This window comes from Labrus mixtus, chromosome 16 (assembly GCF_963584025.1).
Source record: "Labrus mixtus chromosome 16, fLabMix1.1, whole genome shotgun sequence".
Classification (NCBI taxonomy): Eukaryota; Metazoa; Chordata; class Actinopteri; order Labriformes; family Labridae; genus Labrus; species Labrus mixtus.
The window spans coordinates 11,307,210-11,327,306 of record NC_083627.1 but is presented as its reverse complement, the minus strand read 5'-3'; the positions used below and the strand labels follow the sequence as shown (position 1 = coordinate 11,327,306).

The window sequence follows — 20,097 nt, the reverse complement described above, 5'->3', positions numbered from 1 at the left end:
TGAAGAAATCGATGCAAATCACACATTCTTTTTATACTTTTGTAATTGGGTACAACAATTTACACATTATTTTTAAAGGTATATAATAAGGATTTTACCAGGCTTGATATATTTCCCCCCTGACACCTTTTTAAGGCTAAAAAGATTAACACATGTCCTCACTCTTGCTCTTTATGCCATGCACAAAATGGCATCGATGTCTATCCTCTCACTCTTGGAAAGACAGCATAAAGGTATTTCAACTCCTAACTATTTATTCAACACTACATTGTCGAGCGTGGTATTAATCATCGCTTTTCCCTTTATCTCATCATCCCTCTCCCTCTCTCTCTCTCTCTTTTCTGACAGCCTGTCATCCCCCACAGATATATCTGGTGTCAGGATTCACTGACCTCTGCAGTTACAGCCCACCACAGCTGAGAAATGATATGGATGTGGCTGGTGAAGTGTGTTCACCAGCAATGCTTCAAAAATTGTACGCTATTGTAGGACTCACTTTAGGAGGTCGACTTTGCTTTCGTCTAGCATCAGAAAGGTTGGTCACCTTGAAGAAAGGTGAAATGAAAAGTTCAGCTAACAGACTCACGAGCCTTCTGGACAATATGTGGCTTATATGTGAGACTTTTATTTCTACACTTTTTATTTTATTTTTTAAATCACAAGTTTTTCCTTGTCCTCTACCCACTTACTGGAGACATGAGGAGACATCCTCACACATCACTGCCAGTGCGGATGCTACAGTAAATGTTAAATGTCTGCCGATCAATACCCTGGCCCGTAGCTCTGCACTGTACCAGGTCTCTCACCGAGCTCTGCTCATTAGAGATGTGTCTGACCTATAGGCTTACAGCGGCTCCCTGGCAGATAGCAGATAGAGATACTCTGCGAGTCTGCTCTCAACACACACACACACACACACACACACACACACACACACTTCCACACATCCGCACTGATATGTATCTGCAGGTCATCAATCCAGCTCCAAAACCTACCTCAACACAATGAGATGATCTATCACAATTTAAAGTACATTGTGTTTAATATTACTATCAAACTAATATTACTGATAAAACGGCTTCTTTGCTGATCTTATTAATAACCGCAGCCTGTGTCAGTGCACAGAAGGGAGGGGGTGTAGTAGCACCATCTGCTGGAGACTATCATCACTACAGGAAGGAATTAAAGGGAGAAATTAAGAAAATATATGAAACTGAATATTTGGTCGAGTATAATTGGTTACATGCATACAAAAGATGCCATCATCTGTCTGACTGGCTCTGGTTTGAAATAGTGAAAAAAATCAAATTGATTGATGGAAAAGTTTTAATTCTTTAGAACTTGAAGAAATACTTAAAGCTTAGAAATTAGAGCCACTGTTGAAATGTTATTCTTCTGTAAAAAAAAAAAAAAGTGCAATGTATTTCCTTATTTAAAATCATTGACTTTTATATCTATCACCATTGTTAGTTGTAATTGTAAAGAATATGTAAATATAGTACCTGAGTTATGTGCTATACTGTATGAATAGCTGCACCCAACGTTTTAATACTTCCCATGATGATGTCAGCAGCTTGACATGTAGTTCTCAGAACCACTGGTTCAGGAGTTTTTAAAGGTAAAGTAGATTATTTAAATACTTCAAACATACTTAAAGGAGTATAAAAAAATACTTCATTTAACATACTGTAGATGCCTAGAGACGAAAACTACACCGTCAGCTGCAAGACTCATGATTTAGAGTTTGTTAGTTTTAAGTCTGCACTGCTGTCACTGAGTCGTATTCTGACGATGACATTTAAAGCACGCAGAGAGGAATAGCCTTTGATTACATCCATCGCTAGGTTTTACAGTTTAGACAGTAGTGAGCAGGATGAGGTATTTTTTGTGAGAGAAAACTACCCACACATGTAGACATCATTCTCAATACTCCTTTCATGAGTACAGAACTGGGTAAAACTGCATATATTCTGCTCCCTATGAATGGAATAAGCTTCGGGACTCCCTTAAACAGTCCTGTAACTCTACAGCACAGAGTGAAACGTCGTCTGAGGAACGCTCTTGTTTTTCCTGATGAATTTTGATTGTGTTTTATACACTGTCTTGTATTTTGTTGTATCTTTGCTATGTATTTATGTTTACATGTTGTTACAGGGCACCATTGTAAAAGAGAGTTCTGCTCTCAATTGGTTTTCCCTGTTTAAATAAAGGTCATATATACACATACCATCAGCATATAGATAACACATGAGGCCTAATTGCTTTTGTCACAGGGGAAGCAGAAGGGAAATGAAAGTTCCTCGCAGTTGTTTTTAGTTCAATTTTTTGGAAATGTTTGTCTCTGCAAGGATCATTGAAATATCAACATAATGTTAATTATGTATTCATAGTTAGTACACATTCAAATGAACACAATACATACATGTAAATACTCACAGCCCTTCACAAACATCATTATAGTTCATAGTTTTAGCTCGGTCAGGTTAATAAACAGCTTGCAGTGTGTACAGGCAGTATGTGGTCTATGGTTTTGGACACAGCCATAGTGAAGAGATTGATAGTGAGGATTTGCCTGTTTTCATTCTGATGAAATAGTTTGTCACAGACCTCAGCATTTCAATCATGTGCAAAACTATCCTCCTTTGTTACAGTACCTAACTAAACACATGTAAGAAGAAACAAACCAGTATGGTAGCATTTTATCTTGCGTGTGTTAGCATGTCCACATTAACATATTGCTATTGCAGAGGCTGCTTGCACGGCTGCTGACTGCTGGACTGCTGGGTTTGTTGTCAAAAATTGAGAAAGCATTTTTGACACGTTGCTCACGTCTTTCTTTTGATTTGAAAAAGAAACTATCACACCTAAACTTCACTTAGCATCATATTTCCAGTTTGAAATTTAGAGTTTGAAATCACTTGGATTGTGAAACATAGTATAATATTCCAAAGCAAAAGCAGAACAAAGAAAGGAAAGTCAGAAATCAGTTACAGGTATTTAAAACCTTATAATCCCACCATTATGATCATGTGTTAACAGTGTTATTGAGTAATGTCTTAAATAAAAGGATTCTAGTCCTCATCGTCTACTGGACATCATAAACAACACTTGTTTGTTTTTGAAAGCATGTAGTTAGTGCCAGGTGGCTATAGTTCTCTGTCTGAACGTCCATTCCAAGAAAAAAAAAAAAAAAACCCTGCACAAACATGATTGTGCAAGAAGATCTGTAGTTATTTGGTCTCCCCTGTGGCGCCTTTTATTCCTCCAGATTAAAAAACAATCAAAACAGATGGAATTCCTCCAAAGCAGGACTGAAAGTCCACTTCTGCTGTGTTTGTGTCTCTTTCATCTCCTTGAAATTTAGGTGTGAAATCCTGCTCATCAGTGTCACGGGAGATAATGAGACCATGTGAGATCTTATTACCTTCCAGCACCGACAGCTTCATGCAGCAATAATTACTCCCACTGGCGGCTTGCTTATTGACGAAGCCTGCCCAAAGTATCACTCTGGGACTAATGGTTTCCCTCCTTCACAAGGCAAACAATGGAATGAACACCGCTTCAATCAACTGCGAGTGATGGATTTAATGACAAAATCATTTTTCCTCCCACTTTATGGCAAGGAGGAGCGACACATGCAGAACAAGATGGGTCTCGGAGGGGATGTGTTTGTGCGGAGACTCGAGCTGTAAACAACGGCGCTGCTTTTTATTTGCTGTGATTTCATTGCATTTGATGATAAGTGAATGTGACCGACCAATTGCTGTTAACTCGCAGCAAATGAAATGCATTACTATGCGTGCGTGTGGGTCCCCTCATCAGTTTGCAGCGACGGAGAGATGTCTTTAGGGTCGGGGCCGGAAAAATGAGCTTTATTGATTGCAGCGGGAGGAAGAAAAGGTGGAGAAAAAGCAAGTAGAGGGACTCCAATAAGCCTCAGTTGGATCATGAGTTCAACATGCAGTGACAAATGGACGCTGGAATGAGAAAGAACACCCTGAAATCAAATTGAGTATGGATTGTTGGGGCCTGGATTTATAGCTCTGGAGTATCCCAAACCTGGAAGTCATAAATTGATGCAGTTGAAATGGGGCGTCAGCGGGGGATTGCTGCTATGATTCGTTTACTGCGCGTGTCAAAGACGGACAAAACAAATGGCGGGTCGTTGTTGTCCCACAACAGGGCTCGTTAATAGAATATACACAGACAGAAGTTAAAGACCGTGACAAATCTGCCTCGGTGGACTGTGAGGCGGGAAACAGCCACATATCTGCACTCACCAGCACTCAGGGACACTGACAGGGTGACAGCCTGGCTCAGACCAGGATGTAAGTCTGTATGAAGAGCATGGGGCGCTGTGTTGGTGTTTTAGGGGAAATGCAACCAAAAACTGAGTGTACATTTGTTTGTTTTTTTCAGTGGGTAATGAAGCATTAGTATTTAGATGTGTGACAATCATATTTTTAGTTATTGTAAAAAAAAAAAAAAAAAGAGTAAGACAAACAATCACTTGGGTTTTTGTTTTCAAAGACGGTTATACTTTCTCTCATGCTTTTGCTTTCTGTAAAGAATAGTCTATAATAATACTTAATTCTAAAGTACTTTTCAATACAGGTAACAAAGTGTTTCACTGTGTGAAGTAATAGCAAACAAGCAATAAAAGCATTCTAGTAATAAAAGCAAACAGACAGATAGGATTCAAGATTAGAAGTTCAAGTACAATAAAATAAACTAAAATCACAGCGTAAATACGTCTTTTTAAAAGAGGTGATTTCCCGAGAACTAGCATGATTTTGAAAGTAGCATCCTCTCAACGCCCTCGTCTACACCCACCCCCTCCGCTCTGTGCTCCCTCAAAAGCCACGCCCCTTTCTTACATGCACCAGCACCGTTGTTTATCTCTTGCATTGTGTAGGAGCTACGTCATCTCATGTCTCATTGAGCGCTGGGCAAACACTGGACTTGATCACAATACATGTAAAAAATCAACTTAATTTTAATACTCACAACGGCCAACGACAAACTCACAGCATAAACTCCGTCATCGATGACGCGCTTTGAGTGTGCTTGTGCACACAAGGGGTAGAGAACGAGCAGGGAGACAGGGAGGCTGTGATTGGTTCATCAGATTGGTATCTCGTGGCAGACATTGGTCAAAGTTTTTACAGGCTTACAACTGCTTCAGAGAACAGATTTTCTTTGTTCCTTTTTCAGAGCACATGAGTTATTAATTTCCGACAGGACCTAAAGACAATTTTAACCCAAATCTTAAAAAGTGGATCTGTAGAAAATGACCAACCCTGCCTTTAAGTAGAGAAATAAAACGAGGGGGTATAGGTCTGCTGATGTCCTCCTGCAGGCTCTTCCAAAGTCTGGGGCCTCTGACAGATAAAGCTCTGTCCCCTTTGGTTTTTCAGCCTGGACCGTGGAACAGCCAGCAGAGCTCTACCAGAGGATCTCAGACTGCATCCTGGTTCATAAGGGGTTAAAAGCTTAGAGCTATAAGTAGGGGCCAGCCCATGTTGTGACTTGAAAGTTGCTGAAATAAACTTTAAAAAATCAATCCTGAAATCAACAGGCAGCCAGTGAAGAGACGCTAACATCGGGGTGATGTGAGCACATTTATTGGTTTCATTAAAACTGCTGAATTTTGGACGATTTGCTTTTTGACTGAGACAGTTAAGAGGGGCATTTAGGAAACCAGTTTCTGGTCTGCATTCTTTGTATACTGTGTATATTTCCTGTGTGTTGTCTGTTTCATCTTGTCTTTCGTATTGTTTAGTTTTGCACTTTGTTAATCTTGAATGTTCACTTCATCTCTGTGTTCTCATATTTATTTTTATCATGGACCTCTTGAACAGTCTGGCATGTCCCACTGTTAAAATGATCGTGAGCACTTTATTTGAAGTGATGTCACAGACTCCGTGCAGCAGCTGGAAATGACAAAATGACTATTAACTGCAATTGCGAATAGTTCCCAATTCATTTTATTCCTCATCTTGAAGAATATTAACTGTAAATGTGCATTTTAAAAATGTAAGTAGGCTATATAATTTTGTCCTGTTTTTCTCAATTTATATTTTGGGGAAGGAGCCAAATGGGCTACTCGAAAGTCTAATTGTACGTCTTAGTTGATAGTAATCCTGTCCAATTATGCTAAATTAAATTATTTAAGATCAATTTGAAGGAGCAGCAGCATCCTAACAAACACACAGGCAACAAAAGGCTTATACAAAAGGAACAATTTTTATTGGAACATCATTTCTGTTATAATAATTCTATGTATATATATATTTGTATTTATATTTTTACATAGGACACAACCTACGGAGGACTACATGGAGTACAGTGAGCGACATAGAAAAATAGTATAGCAGTGTTGGCACAGATGAAGTAATATTTACTTTACATGGTATACATTCAGCAAAAAAAAAGAATGAAATAAATACATGTTCATCACAGTGAAGTCAGACATTTTTTTTTTTTACATTCAGTTCTAACACATGATGGATGATTCGACAACGGGGAGACAATGAAAAGACATCTCCTTTAACACACAGATTACAGAGCCTCCTCCACCCTCTACACACACTCATGCACGCGCGCGCGCACACACACACACACACACACACACACACACACACACACACACACACGCACAAGACTCTCAGTAAAGGGCAATCAAATACAAAAAGGTTCAAGTCAGCTAGTTTTGAAGGTTGACAGCACTTGCAAGGATCTATTGGATTTATGGATCACCTCTGAATACACTCACACATACAGCAGCAGAAATGTACAGACGTTTACACAGAAAATACAACAAAAAATAAAAACCTTTACCCTGCAGGATGAAGTTGAGCATCATGTAAATACAATTCAGCTCGTACAACGTTTGCTGCCTTCAAGTGAAACCTTTTACACAACAGCCATCCATCCCATGAAACAATTTTCAGACGTGGATTTGCCCTTCAAGGGGGCAAATCTCAATACCACAAACACTTTTCCCCTCCATCGATTCCCACTGACCCCTTTGGGTAAACGAACATAGCCCAGCACGCAAACAAGCCAAAGCCGTACAGCATCGTGTTTGTTTGGCGTACTGGGGAGGGGGGGGGGGGGGGGGGGAATCATGGGGGTTTTTGAGAAATGATGCATGATGCATGGCAGCTCCTACAGATTGCTTACACAGCTTTGCTTAGTGGCTTTTTGAGAGCGATCTCTGCGTCCTGAAGGAGCCCATTTGATTAAAGTCAATCATGGTGACAGCCTGCTTACAGGGCAGCGCCAAAGCAACAGATTCACAACAACAACAACAACAACAAAAAAAGTGGGGGGGGGGCGCTTTGTGATGTCCTCTTTTGTACTCTTTGAAGACAAAACAATGCTTGAATGGTAGAGACGGACAGCCAAACACAGACACTTTTTACAACAAGTAGAGGATGCGACCTTCACATCTACAGAAACATAGAGGGCGTATAAAAGCAAAGAAACAATAGGAGTAATAGATAAAGACGAGGAGGGGGAAAAAAGCTGTTTGGATTTTATAAAGCTAGTGGAAGTTGATTCAAGGTTGTCAGTAAAGTGCACTTGCCATCAAACCAGTGCAAAGGTTAAATATAGCTCTATCTATGTACATAACTACATATGCAGAAGATGCACATCCAACGCTGGATATGAGACGTCTACGGCAACACTCTGATAACAGTTCTTTAAAGTCAAAATGTAAACAGCATTTGACGGACAGCTCGCTGATGAGGAAACAGTCCTCGCTATAGCACGCCGGGGAAACGACATCTCGTGTCAAGCTTTTAACGTATACCACTAAAAGGTTGAGGAAGAAATTTTTTTTCGCTGATGTGATGATCAAAAATAGAGCGTTGTATGTGTTCAAGAGAAAGTGGCTGCTACGGTTGAACTTCCCTGCTATCATCATGCATCATGTTGAACTTGGTTAAGAGAAAATGGAAATGAAAATGATGGTGTGAGGGAGAATCTTGGCAGTGAGTGTGTATGCAACATCATGCAGTTTTATAGAAAACAAAGGAAATGACACCCTGATTAAACAATGAATGTAAAGTGCCTCGTGAAATCCATCCTTATACAACGTTAGTATATTGTGTTATCACAGATCATTGTTTCTTTATCTCATTGCATTTCTTGGTCACTGAATGTAGGTCGTTTGTCATTGGGTCGAGGGTCAATTTCCAAAATACACAAGGATTATTTACAAATTCTTCTCCACACTTCCTCCAACATACACTTGTTTGACTGGGATCTGCTCATGAAGGATGTGATGGGTTTAAAAACTAGAATTCTCTCCACAGGTTTGCATTTGACTTTATGAATTTCTGCAGAAATATTTGCCCGGACCTTTCCTTACTGATTTTCACTTTCAGCCCCCCATTTCCCATCATTTTTCTATTTGGGAGGTGTTTTTTTTATCAGTTTCTAGATAATGCTTTAAAGAAAAGTTACTGGTCGCTTTATGTTTTCTGTTTCTTTGATTTTTTTGAAGAATCATCCAATATGGAAACCACCTTTGGCTGATCCAGTTTTTGGCTTGTAAGCAGAAAGAGATCTAAACCTTGGTTGGTTAAAATCCTTACATGACTGTTGGTTTGTCTTTCACCTACCACAGGGGGCTCTTTACATTACTGGCCATCATCTGGGCCACCATAGAAGCAATGACCAGCAGAAATCTGAAATATTTTTTATATTCTCATAGCAGCCAAAATAGCAAGAACATTGAACTGGTTTAAAAGAGATCACCAAACCCATGAGACATTTTAGTTAAAGGAATTTACATGTAAACTAAGACTACAAAACGCACAATTCATAGATATATTGTTGCCATGGCTACAAGGATGCACAGACCTAGGCTTGTCGGGAAACCGTGGTGCTTTACTAATCAATAACATGGAGACTGAACTGGTGATGGGAAGGGTTATTAGGGGTTGTGATAATTGATGAAATGCAACACTAGTTTTGTTTTTTTCCACTAATCCATTGTATCCATTGGGGAAAAAAATAAATAACTCTTGATTTTTAACTTTCTAGTTTTGGAATAATCTGTATGACATGAAATTGGTAACTGGAATTTGTCTGTGATCAACTTTAGCTAATAAACATAAAGTAAAGAAGAAAAGAGGGGCGTGGTTCATTTGAATATATAAAGTTCTTCAGCGGTAAGTAGCCTATGTCTTACCTGAAAAATACAAAAATCACTAATTTATACTACAAATGACAATGAGATGGAACAAAAAACAGCAAGAAGAGCCATTTGGAATCTGAGACACTGTAATGCTCACTTAATGCTCAAGCATTATACTTATAAGAGTCAGTGAGTTAGCTTGAACTGATTTTAAAGCTCCTAAGAGGATCTTACTCTTTGTTTTAGTTTTGGTTACACCTGTAGACGGAACAATAACTTTTAGCTTTTTTGCTGATCTTGTCCTAAAAAGTTTTTTTTTGTTTTAAATATGTTTTGGCCTTTTGCCTTTATTAGATAGTACAGCTGAAGAGAGACAGGAAATGTTAGGAGGAGAGAGTGGGGGATGACATGCAGCAAAGGGTCAAGGTCGGATTCAAACCCATGGCTGTACATGTACATGGGGACTGAACCGCTAGGCTATACGGGGCCCCGTTTTTAAAACAGAACAGAATCATCCTGTCTTTACAGCATCAAAGGTGACACTAATCTAGACACTTTGCAGTGGACAATTTTTTTTTTTTTTTTTTTTTAATAATCAATTTCAGCAGCGTGTAGTTCATCTGACACTTTCTCCACGGCTGCAGATTCAGTTACTAATAATACCAAAATAGAAATAGCCAGTCATGTCGCTGATGGTCATCAGTGTTAATTTCAGTCTGTTTCATAACCTGCTAAAACTCCTCACATGTTAAGTTCAAGATGAGTAAAAATATGAAACAGCAACTTTAATATTCTGAATTATAGGCTGCATAGGCGACTGCAGCCTCTGTCGTATATAAACACTTTGCTTTCCATGTGATAGACTTCTATAACTGCACGCACATGATCACATTTAGATGGGCTTTTTACGCTGTAGACACATAAGCTGATAAAAAATAAATCATTCAAACAATATATTAATTTCTGTATAAAGGAACATCTATGTTTTGTACAACAAAACGACTTCATGTACAGTCAGGGGGATAAATGCTGAGCGTCTATGGCCTTGCTTGGAAGGACCATCATTGGACCTCTAAGAAGAATCCATCAGGCTCTAAAGGGAAGAAAAGTTAAATGCTTTGGACCAAAGTTAGCATCTGTTAGTGTTCTGGTTGAGAGGTTGTTCATAAGGCCAAAAAAAAAAAAAACATCTAATCAATCCTGTGATAGATGTCGGATGTTTCATTTTGCATGGCTACACGTCCAACTCAGATTTCTGAGTTAGCAAACAGTCACAATACACTGATCTTTAAATAACAGCCGCTAACAGACCCTAACAGATGGATATACAGGGCTCCAATCTTGGATACCAGGGATGATTATATACAATAGAGATACTGTTCAAAGTTCTTCCAAACTAGCTCCACTAACAGGTCCTGTCCATAAGCCCTACAGTCGTAGCACCTTCATTTGAAGTAGTTGAGCCCCGCCACTAAGAAGAACTTCTCCAGGAAAAGCTCAGAGTCCAAGACTGCGATGTGGGCGGCGCGTCCAATCAGGGTGTTGGCCGTGTTAGGCAGAGCATGAAACACATTCTGACGGATCAGTCGGCACTCTTTAGCTTCTACGAGCGGCTGCAGAAGGTTCTTGATCATCTCGGTGTACACGGGGCCTTCAGAGAAGCAATGAGGATAGTTAGAGACAGAAACATATGAACATATGAAGTATTGGCACAGTGAGTAACATATTCAAAATATTTTCTTCTAACCAATCATAAATGGAACCAGTGTCATGAACAGACTTACAGAGATTTTCTCTCCTCTGATTTCTTCAAGAGGCAGATTTCAAAACATTTCTCTCCCCTGATCTTTTTCCTTATAAATGTCATTTATACCAAACCCTAATATTAAGTTATTGTCGGCATTTAAACTTTTTTTTCTCCGGATGCAGATTATAAAAACTCCCTCCCCTGTTTTTTTTTTCCTGATGTCTGGCACCAACAAAAAGTTCAACTTTACTCTCGTCTTTTTTCACTTTATTCTTGACTTTTCAACTTGACACATGACCTCTTGAATTTATCTTCCAAACGCTTATTTAAAAAAATGTTTCTCTGATGTTTCTCCTACTGTAAATTATTTATAATCTTTTGCATTCAGAGAATAAAGTCTTTAAAGGTGCAGTATGCCGTTTTGGGAGAGAAATTTGAAAGTTGGAGAAATGTACAGATTCTATCGTATATGTTCATAACTCTATAGACAAACTATTCTCAGAGGAAGCTTTGGTCCCTGGAAAACTGTCTGAAGATAAAATGCTGCGCTAGAAGTTATGGTGGGCGATTCGCAACAGTGAAACTGTAACGCTCTTGTTACTAGCGTTTTAGCTCCAAACATTGTTCCAGGGACCCAATTTATTCTTTGAATAAAGTTTGTGCATTTAGTTCAGAAAATATAGCAGAGAATTGTTTCACTTCTCCAACTTAAAAATTTCACTACCAAATCGACAACAAAAGATTTCACCTTGTTGTATTTTAACAGCCAAAGGTATCACTCATCGTGAATCTGTGCAAATACATTTTTGTCTGTTTCAGCAGCACAATGTGACTTACTCTGTCTGACACGTGCCCTGCGGCAGCTGTTTCAGGCTTTAAAAATCAAAATAGAAAAAGTCTGTCTTGTCAATAAATGGTCTTGTTAGCTTTCGATGGTCACCAAGAGCCATGGGACTAATTTCAGTCTGTTTCATAAACATTGAAAAACTCCTCACAGGAGATTTAATGTGTAGAGAAAAGTAGAATTTAACTTTTATTTATGTTTATCAAAGAAATAATCTATTACCTTAGAAATGACTATTTTCAAGAAAAAAGGGAATGCTTCAATATTTTAAATGAAGGCCTGAAATTCTGTGCATCAAAGGTAAAAAACATTTCTAACCTGTGGTCCTGTCTCTAATAGCCGTTTTGCACATCTCTATTCTGGCAGAATGGAAAGGAACATAACGGTCCTGTGGAGACGCCACTAACACGACATTCTTGAAGAACTGGAGCCCTAAAAGGACACAAAATAAACGCATAAACAAGACAGAAGTGTGTGTGTGTGTGTGTGTGTGTGTGTGTGATTGAGAGAGAAGTGGAAAGAGAGGAAGACGGACGAAAGGAGTGAATTGGTTGTAAAACGCAAAGTACAATCACAAAGTACAATGACAGGCTTGATACGATAAAACAGCATTTTTCCTCAAGTCTCCTGTCAGTGTGCTTTTAAGAGAGTGCACTGGTGGGTTTCCAATGACAGGGTTTGGATCATTTTGTCAGCCTGCCACAGGGCTGGAGGGGTAAAAAGTGTTTTCAGGCTTATCTTCTTCGAGCCTGTGTGACAAACGACTGCTTTGTTCCACTCACACAGTGGGGAGGCCTCTCACAGGCCGCTCGCAGCTCGCTGGCATGGCTCGCTCGCGGTTTGAGAGCTAGCGAGCTGACGCGCACAGGAATTTTGACAAGACGACAACATTTTCATGAATATTTGAATAGTCTATCTTTCGAGGAAAATTCTGTAAAGAGAGAGGGAGTCAATAAAGTGCCTTTGTTTTCAAATTCATCCGCTTCCAGATCGTACCTGGTTTCTGGCTCAGGAGATACAGGAATGTTTTCCGTGGATCAACGTGGTCTCTGAAGGTGAGCTGCAGCAAGGATCCGGATTTCTTCAGCTTCTGCATTAACCACAGACCTATAGACCATGCACACACACATACACAATCAGAACCCCTGCTCTTAAAACACCCATCATGGAAGCAGTATGGATGATATTCTTAGATAAAAGGACGGATGATTCTGCTGAAGAGCAGGGTTGAAACGCAGCAATATGAAGCTTTGTCAATACAGCTCAACTGCAGTGTCCCCCCCCCCCTCCCTGCTGAGCAATGGCCTCACCTGTGCTGACCAGGGTGCTGTTGTTGTACAGCGTTCCCAAGTGTGGGCCTGACAGCGAGAGGAAAGTGTGCAGTTTGGGCAAGTAGCATCGGAAGCGAGGCCTCGTCAGCACAGAGCGGATGATGATGTTCCCCAGAGAGTGGCCGATGAAGCTGTCGGACGAAGACAAACAACTTTCAGAGAGAAAAATTGGCAACTTGAGTGGGTGGCAGGAAACACAACGCCTCCAACGCTGCTGACCCACAGTACAGGACACTGTGCAGCATCTTATTTTAGACTCTTCTGTAAGAAGGACGTCGTTTTTTACTGAGCTTATTCAGAGATTTGAGCTGCAACATTGTGATAAAAGAATATTCATGAACTTCTTCAATATTTAAACCTTCTCAAAGGCAATGACAACTTAATGATGCTTACATAGAGGACATACCATACAAATTAAAAGCATCAACCCAGCAGCAGTGGGGAAATATTAGATTCATGAAGCTGTGTCTGTCACTTGGTTTAATTACTGTTCTGTTACAGCTCTTCCCAAAATCCCTCGTTGCCATGTCTGCTGCTTCTCATCTGTCTCCTCCCAGACTAAATATAGAAGTAATGTGGAAAGAACCAGATGCTGTTGTGGCACTCCATTGCATTTCTCTTTGATTCTTACTCTCCAGAGAACGATAAAAAAAGTTAACAAACTTGTGTGGAAACTCTTACAACAAAAATAAATTGGCACATTGAGGGCAATTAAGCCAGAAGATGAATAGCTTAATTTTAAAGGAGCTAAGCAGCACAATGCTGCATAAAGGAGCACAGTCTATCATGTGAAAGTCAGACACTTTTTGGCACTGTACGATAAGCGCTGTTCATCCATTTTATGCCATGCATTTGTCTTAAGTCGATATATTATCATGAAACAGTGATTCTCATAAGTGAAGGCTGTAAACCTTGGATGAAAGCACAGTCTCTGCTGCCATCTACTGACCAAAGAAAATGCTGCTTAGGCTGATGATTGCCTCTGTTTTGACTTTGCCTCAAATAATCAATCAAAATCAATGGAAAGCAGAGTTGTCAGTGTTATGATTGCTTCGCAGTTTTACATCTAGGTAACTAACCTTATCCTGCCAACGGTGAGATTGTACAGCTGGATATGCTGAATGATCTCATCCAACAACCTGTCCGTCATGGTGTCAAAATCTGCAAACGTATCAATCTGCAGGGAGATACGGCAAAGAGAAGCACAGCTGTCAGAGCTCAGCAGCATTTATAGAAAATGTAACTGAACATCTTTTTCTGTGTGCTCCGATCGCCGTCGTTTGCAAATTCACCTGGTTCCTCTCTGACATGAGAAAGTCCAGTCGGGATCCTGGTAGTCCTAACTCAATAAAAGTCTTCACCAGACGAAGGTCTGCGCTGTTCCCTGGAAGCGAGGAGGATATTATAAACACAGTTTATTGGCTCAGCTGTTATAAAAAGAGTCCATTAATCATTAAAGATACACCTCGAATAGGCTTTAAGGAAGAAGTATACAGGAAGTACATGGTGTTAAGTTTGTAAGACCTACTCTCGGATATTATATTAAATTTGCAATTCCAAAAAGACAGAGGAACCTACTTTTTCATTTTATATACTTTATTAGTCCCTGAGGGAAATTCTAGTTTTACACTATTGTTATTGAGAGACATGCTTCTCACACACATGTACAAACAGGACCTGTGGACATGCATTAGTGGAGAGATGTCAGAGTGTGGCTTCTACACACGGCTACACAGGGAGCACACCAGAGCAGTTGGGGGTTCTGTGCCTTGCTCAAGGGCACCTCGGCAGTACTCGGGAAGTGCCCTGGCACCTCTCCAGCTACCAAACCAACTTCCATATTATGGTCTGCATCGGGGCTTGAACCAGCTAACCCAACCCAAGACCCAATAGACTGAGCTACGGCCGCCCCAGGGAAAGCTGTAGAGATGTACACCTTCAAGACTGATATGAGACTTTCAAGACTGAAACTGTAAGGAAGGATTGCATCTGTTCACTTAGTAATATTCTGCTACATGTGCAGCAGATAGTATTTTCAGCATTTTGTGTCAGATGAAAAAAGTGTTATACTGTCATATTTCAGTAAACATATGTTAATAATAAGCCTAAATTTTCCTATATCAGCCGACCTGTTCATATCAGTCAGGCACTAATAAGCTATAAAGTCTGAATTAAGTGAGCTAACACATTGAGCTACATGTATGTGTAGACCCACCATCAAGCCCGTGGACACAAACCACAAGGTGTATGCCGTCATCAAACTCCTCATCGTCCTCCTCGGGGGGAAAGTAGGGCAGATCCGAAGCCAGAAGAGGAAGGTCGCTGTACAAGCCGGCCTGAAAGTTCAGCTCTTTGAACAGCTCCTCTTTGGCTTTGTAGAAACTGGAGAAAAATAAATGACATTTGGAAACAAAAAAGAACAAGACATTATGTTTTGCATCTTAGCAATAAAATGAGTGATAAAATCCTTATATAAGATTTAAATAACAGCAAAAGTGCTTCGTTTGAACGTAAATCAATCCAGTTGGTCATACATATAATGAAAAACCTAGCTTGTATTTTGCATTTGATTATTTTTTACTTCACTTTGCTCACTTCTGAAGCGTATAAACAGAAGTCCCACAGACTTGACTTACAAGAAGCTCATCTAAGTTTTATTACCCTGTCATCCAGCCAGGTTATAGACTTTGGCAGTGCAGGAGTCAAAACAAATCCGTTTCCAATTCCTGTACTTCCAGCTAATCATGATGGATTTTTCTGCACTCTTTGATGTGATTTAATACACCCAGGAGGCATTTCACCTCATCTTGACTTCCTCGCTTGAAATTTGCCCTCACTTCATTTTGATATGCTCAGCTTTCCAAGTATGAGTAACTGCCAGCTACTGCACCAGATGTCAGCTGTCGTCTCCAAATATCCAGAAAACCTCATGTTTTTGGCTTTCTCTCCTGTAGTTTGTGTGGATTATAATCTCACTCCAAGAAAGTTTATTTTGGAAACAAGCTTGCATTTACATGATGTATTATTCACAGACATCCCTGTCATAAAAGTATTATTTTCACCTGCCTAAACAACAAAAAATGTTTGCATTTGGAGCCTCAATTTGTCAACAGAAAAATTACAAGCGCAATCTGTAGATAAGGCTTCATGAGGTCTCCTTTAGCCTAAAAATCCTAACCTAGGTATGTTGTTCTCTTTGAAACAATGTTGATAAAACCTGCACTTAAAAGTGAAAGTTAAGTCATTAAGCTAGCAATTAATTGGTCTGCACAGAACAATGTTGATATTTGCTGCAAAGTCAAAGCTATTTGGATACTACAGCTGACTAGCTTTTGTGCTATTTAGCCAGCCAACATCAGCACTTCTCTCCTGGCAGATATTTGAGAAGTAGCTTGTTCAGCAAGCTAATGTACAATTTAATACATGTGTCTGTGCTTGTTGATAAAAATGAGACATTAGCAAAGAAGCAAATGTGGGCTCCAGCTCGAAATCTTTGCCTCTATTTGTGATGTAAAGCCAACAGCTGCCTGGCTGTTCGTTTGTCAATGTTGACAGAGATTTAATGACATTCAGTCTGTCATGCACAGACAAAATACTCTATTAAACTTGATTTAACTAAGCAGACCTAAGGGTTAAAGCAAAAAAAAAAAAGCGACCATAGAGACGCTAACAAACTAACTCAGCATCTCTTAACTTAAGAAACTATATATTAAACATTGTCAAATAAAAATAGATGGTGGGAAGTGGGTAACTTAATATTGCCAAGAAAAATAGATGGTTTCTTCAGTTAAAATTAGCCGGATTGCTGTGCTAACTCATTTAGCCTATCAGAAATAATTGCTATTATGTGTTAGCATGAAGCTAACAAACTAAGATGTACACCACGGTCCATATGTGAGAAATCCTCACCACCACATGCACCAGCCACCACTGAATATATACAATATGGATTCAAAAAAACATTTTGCTTAGCTAACACTAAACTAAGCCCAAACAAAAACTCACTTCAGCATCCTTTCATTGGTCTCATCATCCATATTCAGGACATTGAGCGAAGACGATGAGATGATACCAAAGGAGCCCAGTGGCTGATGGGTAATAGGTGAGGTAGCCTGGCGAGTGGACATTCCACCAATGGATGGAGAGTCTCTTAGAACTGAAGAAAATGGCAGGCATGTCGGAGCACAGGACACTGACATATTCACCACCTCCACCATCTTTTTATTCACAAAGGCCAGCCCTGAGTTAGGGATCTTAGACGGCTTCGTCTGGCAGTCCAAAGGTTCTTTTTCACTTACTGGTGTCCGACTGAGATCAACAGATGATGTCATATCATTGGTTTTCAGCCCTGTGAGGTCACTCGGCCTTTGCGTGGTGGTGTTACTGTTGGGCAAGTCTGTTGGGGAATGTTGAAGCCCTAAAGGCTCTAGTGAGGGATCAAGACACTCCTGTTCCTTAACACTAAGCAAAGTGGTCTGATGGAAACTTTGGCACTCATCTCCAGTGTTAATTCTCTCTTGATCTGCTAAACTTTTATGCACACATGGTGTGTTTCCACAGCTGCAGGGTACTGCTTCAGTTTCGACAAGATACACATCCTCCACTGAGGCACCTACTGCACTGATGTCTGTTCTGTGGTTCATTTTCTCCCCCTGGTTGCCAATAATAGTGCTTTCCTTCACATGAGGGCTTTCCACAGACTCTTGTAAAAGCAAGACTTCAGACACACCACTTAGGACTGACTTGGTTCCGCTTGTCTCTGACAGGTAGTGAGAGTTTGATATTTCAGAGTTAATATGGTCACCGTTTGCCATTGAACTTGGGTGTAAAAGGGGTAATTTAGATTGTTCCAGGTCCAGGTTTCCATTCAAAGACGAGCTGGTAATCCTTAATGAATCCTGGTGTTCTACTAAGCTATCTGTTTCCTGGTTGAGCAGTACATGGTCCTCCTCAGTGTCTTCAGGGCTACTTATCTGCGGGGCAGAGACTGACTTGGTGAGTTTGCTGAGCTGCCTCTGGGTCTGATCTTCTTCATAGGGCAGGGAGCTAATAGAAGTGAGAGAGGCTTGTATACCTCCACTTGGAATGCTGCCATTGCTCTCCAACCGCAGGCCTTCCAGAGAGCTGCGATGGACCGGGTGGCGGCACACTATTTGCTTTGGGATCTCCCGCTCACTGGAGAAGTCTAGAGGAGGTCGGCCTCGCAGCGCGACCTCCAGAGGCCAAGCCACTGAGCTGGGCTCACTCTCAATACCTGAGTCGGATATAACTGACGACGAGCGTTTCATAATCTTGGAGCTGACCAGACCCCCACGGTGAGACATCTCTTTTCTAAGATCCCCGGAAAAGGGAGATACAACTGACTGTGCATAGGCAATGGGTAGGCTGATGAGAGGAACATCCTCATTCTCATCATCCATGGAGTGATTTAATGGCATTGCAATATCAGACTCCTCTTCATTGTTTTCACTCTCTCTGTCATTGCTGTCATTCGTGGTATGATGAGGAAGAGACTCAACACTGATGTTATCAGAGTCAATGAGAGGATTATGTTCTGAGGAGCAAACCAGCCCTTCTTCCCCTCTATAAAGATCCACATCAGAAGGCTTAACGTCCATGTACCTCAGGCCTGGATTACAGCTCTTTTTAAGATGGCCTTGTTTTTCGTCTGGTTGCTTCCAGTTTTCTGCCTCGGTTAGAGAGTGCTTAGCACGGTCCACTACAGGAACAGAGTGCTGGTTACTTGTGTGGGTGCTCATCTTACTCTGCTTTGCTATGAGTGAAACATATGTGGGCAGGTCCATGCAGTCGTCACCGTCCAAGGGATCCTCAGGTATTGCTGGTGATTTGGCTCCCTGGCGGCTTTCAAAAATCACATCAGCAGAAGTGATGGCACGATCTATTTTGGTCTGCCCATCAGTAGTTGGCACATGTGATACAATCTCTGGAAAGATAAGGCATATTTGCAGTTTTACACTTAAACTCATGACTTACACAACGCAAATCAGTGATTAGGTGTGAATAATTACCTGTTTGAGGGGACTCGACATATCTGTCCTCAAAGATAATGGGCAGGCTGTTCCAGTCTCCATCGATGTCCAGGCACTCAACAGGTAAAGGAGGCATCTTAATCAGGTAGTCTGAGCCCCGTACTTCTGTAGCTATCTGGCCATGTCTGTTGATTCTGAATCATAATAATTACATTAAAAAAATGAACAATTCCCTTCTCTACTAGAATAATACTGTTCTTTCACTAAGAATGTTATCACTTACAGTTCCTCTTGAAAAGTCAGAGATATCTCTTTGGGGTGCTCCGTGAAAAAGTAGGCCTCTGAGAACCGCCTGACCTGGTGTTCCAAGAGACAGATAAAAACAAGTGTCACCTTTGGGAAGCCCCATTCTCATTTTTTAATGGCATTGCAGCATGAAATTATGAAAACAGGAAGTCGTACTGAGTCAAAGCTCTGCTCACACAGAAAGATTCAAATCACTTCTCCAGTCTGTGACAAAAGCTTGATCTAAAAGCGTTCTCCCTTTTCCTGCTCCACTTAAAAATGCATCATCCTTGAAAGTCAGCCACTGTGACAGGCAAATCACCAGGAACACTATTTCTGGTGTATTTTCACCCCACAATAATTACAGAATAAGTGCTAATTGAAATTCTGACTCCGGTTGTGGGTGGAGGCATCATAGTATCGCCTCGGGTTTCTCTAATACCAAAGCAAATATGTTCATTATTTTCAGACAACTGAGACGAAACAGAGCGACATAAGAGAGCCTTGGAAGATACTCCACTGTGAAGCACATGTTCATATTCAACAGCCCAATGATTAGAAAGAAATAGCATTGGAGGGTGTGTTAGTTTGCTCAGTTATGTTTAAGCTTCCGAGCTTTAGAAGTACATCGAATTATTCTGGTTTCAGGTGCATACTTTGAACATGTCTACAGCTTGTTTGGAAAATGTCTCTGAACTGGGGTTTTTTATGGAGCATTGCCTCTGAACTATAGTGTAGGAGGGCAAGTC

General features: G+C 40.5%; 1 protein-coding gene across 1 annotated transcript in view; it reads right to left on the bottom strand.

Moving 5' to 3' along the window:
• Positions 1 to 6,227: 6,227 nt before the first annotated feature.
• Positions 6,228 to 20,097, bottom strand: part of fam135b (family with sequence similarity 135 member B) — a 55,149-nt gene continuing 41,279 nt past the window's right edge. Inside the window, exons 11-20 of the mRNA XM_061059538.1 lie at positions 19,347 to 19,420; positions 19,103 to 19,257; positions 17,079 to 19,017; positions 15,289 to 15,455; positions 14,366 to 14,457; positions 14,153 to 14,250; positions 13,053 to 13,204; positions 12,739 to 12,849; positions 12,061 to 12,174; positions 6,228 to 10,802 (exon numbers count right to left, since the gene is read on the bottom strand). Coding sequence (XP_060915521.1) covers positions 10,597 to 10,802; positions 12,061 to 12,174; positions 12,739 to 12,849; positions 13,053 to 13,204; positions 14,153 to 14,250; positions 14,366 to 14,457; positions 15,289 to 15,455; positions 17,079 to 19,017; positions 19,103 to 19,257; positions 19,347 to 19,420 — 3,108 coding nt within the window. The 3' untranslated portion in view covers positions 6,228 to 10,596. The remainder of the gene's footprint in view (positions 10,803 to 12,060; positions 12,175 to 12,738; positions 12,850 to 13,052; positions 13,205 to 14,152; positions 14,251 to 14,365; positions 14,458 to 15,288; positions 15,456 to 17,078; positions 19,018 to 19,102; positions 19,258 to 19,346; positions 19,421 to 20,097) is intronic.